The sequence below is a fragment of the Urtica dioica genome, chromosome 1 (assembly GCF_054948205.1).
Source record: "Urtica dioica subsp. dioica isolate 48M chromosome 1, U.dioica_male_clone48M_v1_H2, whole genome shotgun sequence".
Classification (NCBI taxonomy): domain Eukaryota; kingdom Viridiplantae; phylum Streptophyta; class Magnoliopsida; order Rosales; family Urticaceae; genus Urtica; species Urtica dioica.
This window is the reverse complement of record NC_142756.1, coordinates 8,278,245-8,286,652: the sequence shown is the minus strand read 5'-3', so window position 1 is coordinate 8,286,652 and position 8,408 is coordinate 8,278,245. Positions and strand designations below refer to the sequence as shown.

The 8,408-nt window shown below is 38.4% G+C and overlaps 1 protein-coding gene across 1 annotated transcript; it reads left to right on the top strand.

Moving 5' to 3' along the window:
- The first annotated feature begins 252 nt into the window (after positions 1-252).
- On the top strand, positions 253-1,266 carry LOC149406983 (uncharacterized). The gene is made up of 2 exons (XM_089618161.1): positions 253-365; positions 684-1,266. Exons 1-2 carry the CDS (start codon positions 253-255, stop codon positions 1,264-1,266), a joined length of 696 nt encoding a protein of 231 aa, XP_089474287.1.
- The last annotated feature ends 7,142 nt before the right edge of the window (positions 1,267-8,408 follow it).

The window sequence follows — 8,408 nt, the reverse complement described above, 5'->3', positions numbered from 1 at the left end:
CAAAACTCCCCTCCTCAACCACCACGAAACTCCCCCCATCCACCACCACGAAACTCCCCCCTTCCACCGCGAAGAACAAGTCATCCACCGTCCCCTCCACATAGTGTGCCAAGTTCGTCTACTACGAGAGAGGACACCCTTATTTTGGATGGTGATTCCCCTGTATTTATTGAGCGTTATGCATTGTACTCGAATAAAAAGACTTTAAAGAAACACTTGATGTTGTTCGCCATAAGCAACAACTTCTCGTATATGACAAAGAGCTCGGACAAAAACACCTTGCACGTTGTTTGTCCGGGAGAGCATTGTAAATGGGCTGTTCGAGCTGTGAGAAATGAAAACACACCCATATTTCAAATTAGAAGGTAAACTCTTTGTTGAATTATGAATTTGAATTAGAGTTATCAACTGTTGACATCAATTGTTGACGTCAATTGTTGACATCTGTGAGATATTTCCTCTCAGTCAACAGAAGGCAAATAAGTCACAGATGTCAACAATTGACGTCAACTGTTGACATCAATTGTTGACGTCGGTGAATTATTTTCCTTCTTTTGACTGAGAGCGAATATCTCACAGACGTCAACAATTGATGTCAACAATTAATGTCAACAGGTGATAACTCTAAAATCAACAGTTGACATTTTGGTTTTGAAACTAATTGTGTAATTTTCATATTTTAGATTTGACAATGAGCACGCTTGTCCCCTAAACTTAAGGCAAGGACGTCACCCTCAAGCAACAGCTTCGTTAATAGGAGAGATGGTTAAGCATAAGTGTATTGATCCAACCGTTGGAATGAGCAAACCAAAAGAGATAAGGAATTACATGCAAATGGATTACGGAGTGTCTATGTCTTACAAAAAGGCTTGGCGGTCCAGAGAAGAGGCTCTAAAGTCCCTCTACGGCAATTCGACAGACTCGTACAAGTTCTTGCCTAAGCTAAGGTACATGATCGAGACTAAGAATCCGGGTTCTTTTTTTGACCTTGTCACTGGTGATGCCGGTGTATTTGTAAGTTTTTTCATGTCACTCGGGCCATGGAGAACGGGGTGGAAGTACGTAAGGCCTGTTATTATTGTCGATGGTACGCATTTGAAGAATTATTACAAAGGGACGTTATATACGGCATGTGGGATGGACGGAAACAAGCAGATTTTTCCACTAGCCTACAGTATTGGTCCTTCAGAATCTAACGAGGCTTGGATTTCCACTAGCCTACAGTCTGCAATTTGTTGGACGTGGCATGTCACCATTTTGTTATGAGGCTTGTTGCTTGACATAGAATCATAGATTGTAATGGACCGTTCTCGAATCGATACAACCAGAAGCAACCAGTGCGTCCTATCCTTGAAACAACAGGGCAAATAGACGTGATCGACGTCTACCCAGGGCCAAGAGTGTGTCAAGGACTTGTTGGTCGCGGTTATGTAATCATAGATCCGAGACTGCCTTGACCAATTAAACTTGTCCTTGTCTTTGCATTTCATCCAAGCGTCATACCCAAGGAGGCAATAGGTGACAAAGAAAGCCGGCATAATTGTGAACGACTTTTGCAATTTCCCAGTCATTCTCTTCTTCCGGAGGTAGTAAGAGATGATATCAACATGCTGTCACAAAATATTGAGGGATTAATATTAGAGAACAAAGAGCTTTTAAGTCACAGATGTCAACAGTTGACTTCAATTGTTGACAAAGATGTCAACAATTGACGTACAGTTGACGTCAATTGTTGACATTGATGTCAACAATTGACGTCAACTGTTGACACAGATGTCAACAATTGACGTCAACTGTTGACATTGATGTCAACAGTTGACGTCAATTGTTGACATCTGTGTCAACAAACAGAAAGAAATCGCAGATGTCAACAGTTGACGTCAACTGTTGACACAGATGTCAACAATTGACGTCAACTGTTGACATTGATGTCAACATTTGACGTCAACTGTTGACATCAATGTCAACAGTTGACGTCAATTGTTGACATCTGTGTCAACAAACAGAAAGATAATAAATCGCAGATGTCAACAGTTGACGTCAATTGTTGACACCTATGTCAACAGTTGACGTCAATTGTTGACACCAATGTCTAGACTTCAAAAACATTAAAAAACAACAGTAGAGTTGAATTGTTGTACCTGATCGCTAAGCCATTCTTCTTCGGTCCAGAGGTTACGGAAAAATGTCTTTGATCTAATTTCAACTTCTGTGAAATTCCATCCCCATGGCAATTTATCTTCCAGTGCCTCGTACCAACGTTGTTCATCATCTTTCTTCTTCAACAATCCAAACTTCAGCCATGTCTCCATTACAGTGATGTCCTCAAGATTTGATGGAGTAAAAGGAGGAGTCAATGGATTTTTGAATGGACGCGAAATTCCTTTCGTAAACTTCGCGAACGGCCTCGGAATGGGTGTAGGAGTGTACCTATCCGGCGGTCGAGTGATTCTCACAGGTCTTTGCGGTGAATCGTCTATGTTAATCGGAATCATCTTCCATGAATCCCGATTTTCCTTATCCTTTGCGGCATTTAACACGTCCTCCATTTCCTTGCGGGTTCGTCCCTCAGGAACCGAGCCTACATAGATAACTTGACTATCATCATACATCTCATCTTCAAACTGCTCACAATCTAATTCTAGAAGGCGGGCTCTCGATTGGGACTCAGTTAGTTCTTGACTTGATTCTAACTGGCTGTCTTTGATCAACCCTGAATTTAAAAAGATGAATGTCAACAATTGACATCAACTGTGGACATCAATGTCAACAATTGACATCAACTGTGGACATTGATGTCAACTGTTGACGTCAATTGTTGACATTGATGAACATAGATAGACCACAAACCACAAACCAAAAACTTTTCAAAAAACACAAATAACAAACTTTTCATAAAACCACAAACCAAAAACTTTTCAAAAACACAAATAACAAACTTTTCATAAACAACAAAAACCAAAAACTTCATAAAAGACAAACCAGAAACTTTTCATCAAACACAAACCAAAAACTTCATAAAAGACAAACCAAAAACTTTTCATAAAACACAAACCAAACTCGACTCCTCAACCAATAATACCTTCTTGAGTCTCTTGTGTATCTCTTATGTCATCTCCTATGCTGACAACCGGCTCAACATCTCCATCTTCTTCTTTGTCTTTTTTTCTCTTTTCAGCCTCTTCCTCATCACCGTCTTTCTCGGTCGAATCTTCTGGATCCTGTAGCTCTTCAGGTTGTGCATCTTGGACAGCTCCCGGTATCCTCTTGGCCAGCTCCATCAACTTTTCATTCACACATCTAGTGAATTCTTTGAAGCTCTGTTCCATCTCCGTCTTGAACGCCGCGAACTCTGTCCTTATATGGGTGACAGAGGCTTCAACGGCCATCAACCGAGCCTATGTTAAAAGTAGACGTAAGCCAATGTTTTCTATTGACATCAACTGTTGACATCAACCGAGCCTATGTTAAAGAGTAAATCATGTATGAAAGATTTACAAACCTCAGAGTTTTCTCCGATGCCGGACGTATGTGTTGTATACGGAGTGGATGTGCCTCCACTTGATTCCACCGGTGCCTGTCAAAATTAATGTCAACAAAGGTTAGGCAACTCTCATAAATCACAGATGTCAACAGTTGACGTCAACTGCTGACATCATTGTCAACAAACAGAAATGTCATAAATCACAGATATCAACAGTTGACATCAATTGTTGACATCAATTGTTGACATTGATGTCAACAATTGACGTCAACTGTTGACATTAATGTCAACAATCAGAAATGCCATAAATCACAGATGTCAACAGTTGACGTCAATTGTTGACATTGATGTCAACAATTCGTCAATTGTTGACATTGATGTCAACAATTGATGTCAACTGTTGACATTGATGTCAACGGTTGACGTCAACTGTTGACATCTGTGATTTATGACATTTCTGTTTGTTGACAATGATGTCAACAGTTGACGTCAACTGTTGACATCGATATCAACGATTGACGTCAACTGTTGACATCGATGTCAACGATTGACGTCAACTGTTGACATCGATGTCAACGATTGACGTCAACTGTTGACATCAATGTCAACGATTGACGTTAAAACCATAAAAAAACACATAATCAAGATTAATCGATTACCTTCTGTTTCAGCTTCGGTTGGCTCGGCTTCTTCATTGTCTTCAAGCTAACCTCTTCTCCTCCCATTGGCTTGAACACAAAGTTCTCAGATTGCCACGAAATGGTTGAGAACGTGTTGTCAACGACATGAGTCGTTGATTTCCACCGACGCATGAGAGGTACAGCGGTATCAGACAATCTCTCGCAATACAAGAGTGTCGAGAACACGGGCATGGTTCCGTACGCCCAAATTTGAAGTGGGTACATGAAAGAAGGAAGGTTTATCTTCGCCTTGGAATCCTTCTTCTCCACATTCTTCACGTACTTACGACAGTTTTCAACGAAGAACTTCCAAACCACATTGCCCCACGGGTACGAGTTAAACTGGTCCAAGTCCTCTACCAATTTAACGTACGACCAATCTCGAATGGTCGTACCCAAAGGGGCACCGAGAAGTACGTTGAAGAGAAAATGAAGCAGCAAGAGCTTGACTCGCTTCTCATGCGGCCACCCTTGCGATTCCACCAATTTTGTTGTAAGCACGACGCGACTGTTGGTCGTCCCCTTGGAGAACAATTCACTGAACAGTCCACCTTCGGCCGGCTCGGTATAATCCAAGGCTGGGACGTCCCCATGGCGCAGCCCTAAGATAGAACAAAAATCCTCTCTTGTGAACGCCCGCGGTTCTCCCCCGAGCTCAATAAAGAGAGTATCTTCCCTCTCTTCTTCACCGACAAAGTAACCGACCCTCATCAATAAATGGTTAATTATCTTAGAGGATCGGGTGACCTTCGGGACGTCCAGAAATTGGCCAAAACAAGAGTTGTTGAACATAGCCTTCACTTCTGGACCCATAGCCGCTGATTTATCGAACGTCTCCAACGTCCCATAAAAACTGATATTATGATCAACCACATTTGATTCACAAATGTACCTCCTCCACCCCTGAATACCGAGCACAATTTCACACAATTTCAAACACAATTTCAACCAATTTCAAACACAATTTCACACAATTTCAAACACAATTTCCGAGCACAATTTCACACAAATTCCGAGCACAATTTCACACACTTTCAAACACAATTTCCGACCATAATCAAAGATTTTGTAACACATCAATTCACTACCACACCAGAATTCATTCACTACCCAACAGAATTAATTCACTACCCAAAACCAATAAATCTAAGAGATCTAAACCGGTGAGTTTACCTGGTCCGTATCAGAGGTGGGTTTCAGGCCACGGCGGGGCTTCTTCGTAGCCTTCTTCGAGTTCAACTTGGGCGAAGCAGTCGTTTTCCTTTTCCGGGCCAGAGAAGTGTTTGGCGTGGTCGCTCTGGACGCCTCCGGTTGTTTGAGCCCTATCATCCTAGGACTCTTTCGCGTTGTGGGTTCGAAAATAGGGTTGGGTGGGTCAGACATGGCGACTTGAGGAATTGGTCGAGTGAAATCGAGTTCGGGCAAGGGTTTCGGTCGCGATTGTGGGTGAGTTTGAATAAGAGAGAGAGAGAGAGAGAGTGAGTGAGACTGGTCGCGAATCAGGGAGAGAGAGAGGCGATTCAGGGAGAGAGAGTCGCGAGGTCTGGGTGAGTTCGAATGAGAGAGAGAGAGAGAGGCGATTCAGGGTGAGAGAGAGAGAGGCGATTCTGGCTGGGTGAGTTCGAATGAGAGAGAGAGAGTAAATGGTAAATGGTTTACACGGTTAGGGAGAGAGAGAGAGATATAAATAATTATGAATAAAAAAGAGATAAAAAATAGAAATTTTATTTTGGAATGATATTAAATGAGGTTGGTGTGAAATTGAAAGAAAAAATAAAGTTGAGGGTAAATTTGGTTTTTCACTTTTGAGGAAGTTGTATTTTTGGCCAAAGTTATAGTTTGGTGGATTTTTGGAAAAAAGTATTGAAATGGTTGTAGTTTGAGCAATTTCTCTAAAATTATTGACGTGGATGTCTATTTAATGTCTTATGACTCATATAAATAAATGATTATGCAATATCAAAATAATATGATGACGTGGGCGCTTATAAGCGCCAAAATAACACTAAACATAAAAAACCAAATTTTGAAATACTAATACAATTTGAATTTACAGGAATAATAAAGAAATTTACATAGTAATAATATAAAAAGAAATTATTGAATTCTATAGGAACATCTATGTCTTCTTTTCTTTAATCTTTAGACCCAACGAAAGCCCCGGCATGACGTAATTTCGTAGCACAAATGAAGCGCCAGTGATTGTCATTAACAAAATTTAAGCCGCAACCAATTCCTTTGATTTTATCAATCACCTGCCACAATATACAAAGTGATCATATATTTTATTCCAAAGTGCTCCCCACATCAGAATATGTCACAAATCTTGTCCATAAAAATTGAAAAGATGAGTTATTACCTTTTGATGATTCTCAACAGTATTCACCATAGCCGTGCGCACTGTAACGGAAACAAAACGACATCGTTGATGTCGCTCATCCACACGTCCTTCTTGTGCTTAAGTGGGTACTTATCAGAATTGAAAACTATATGTTCTGTGGGGGGCAAATTTTTTTAATAAAAAAAGGTCCAGACAAATGAAAGTTAACTCGTATATCGACTATAGCTAGATAGAGGAATCCGATAATAAAATTCACCACAACCTAACCTGCTATACCTCATTATCTAGAGAGAGGAATCCGATAATAAAAATCACCACAACGAGTCGGGACGGTGAACGAACGGTGGCGTTGTCAGCCGCAGTATTTCGCTCCCTCATCATCCGATTAATAATAGAATACGAATTGTTCCTCTATATTTTCCTCGATTCGATTGGCAAGGGGGTAGCCAGACGAGAATAATGGCCTATCCTTGCTAGGGTTTCCAAATCTTCTCTTCCTTCTCCTAGAACTCGTATCTTATGGATTTATTGGCTTTTCACCGACTCTTCTACTAGGAAAGAAGATAATTAAAGAAATAAAAAAAGTTTGACGGTTTCAACATTAACAACACTATTTTACGGTTTATAAACAAATCGGTTTAGTTTTATTTAAAATAAAGATGAGTAAAATACATATAATTATAATATTCTAAATTATCAGCTTTCTTCAAAGAAAAAAATAAAGTTATGGAAGAAAGAAAATTAGTTTGTCCACGTACATGTTATAAATACGTGTTAAAGTCGTCATAAAAAAGACTTCATATAATATATTATTAGATACATTTTTTATTCATGTTGCTATTTTTGAAGACATTTATAAAAATGACCTAAAACAAATATTTTTATAAAATAACTTCAAAAGATATAAAAGGACATTCATAAAATGACTTAAATGTACCTGTTTATATAGTCGTTTTTAAAAAAGACTTAGAATATTATTTAAAGTCAAAATTTAAACATCTTGAAATCATATAAGTATTTGAAGTCATTTTTTAATTGACTTAAAATATTTTATATAGACGTTTTAAAGTCATTATTCTAACGACTTTAACAGCTTGTTGGAGTCATTTTTTTATAGGGAAAATAACACATTTATACCCTGTGTTTTAGTGAAATGTCGAGTTTAACCCTCGGTTTTCAAAAATGTCGAGTTCATACCCTCTGTTTAACTAAAATGACGAAATTATACCCTATGTTTAACTAAAATGACAAAATTATACCCTGAAATGAATAACAGCATCACAAATCTTCCTTTCATTGATATTAACTCTTATATAAGAAAAACCGAATTAAATCTAAATCAGTACCCTAACTTCCAAATTCTCAATTTTGAAATAAAAATAGCCTTAAATTGAAATTAAATAATAAAACTCAAACTTCCTAAGAAATGACTTCATTCCGTGTTCGAATTGTAACTCTAAATCCTGGATTCTCTGTTCGAATATGCGATTTTGATGACTATCAACTATCGATGTTTACCCATTTGCATCTTTATGTGTTCTTCACGATTAAGAGACTGTTGTTTATTTTTTAGTTTTTAAATAAATTACATATATGGCGCGAATGAATAAAGATAATTGGTGTTTATATATAAATATTATAGTCAACGTCAATGAAAAGTCAATAAAAAGAATATTCGTGACACTGTTGCCTATTTCAGGGTATAATTTCATCATTTTAGTTAAACAGATGGTATAATTTCGTCATTTTAGTTAAACAGAGGGTATGAACTCGACATTTTTGAAAACCGAGGGTTAAACTCGACATTTCACTAAAACACAGGGTATAAATGTGTTATTTTCCCTTTTTTATACGACTTACCAAATCATTTGAAAATTTGAACTATATAAGTCGTGCATTTTAT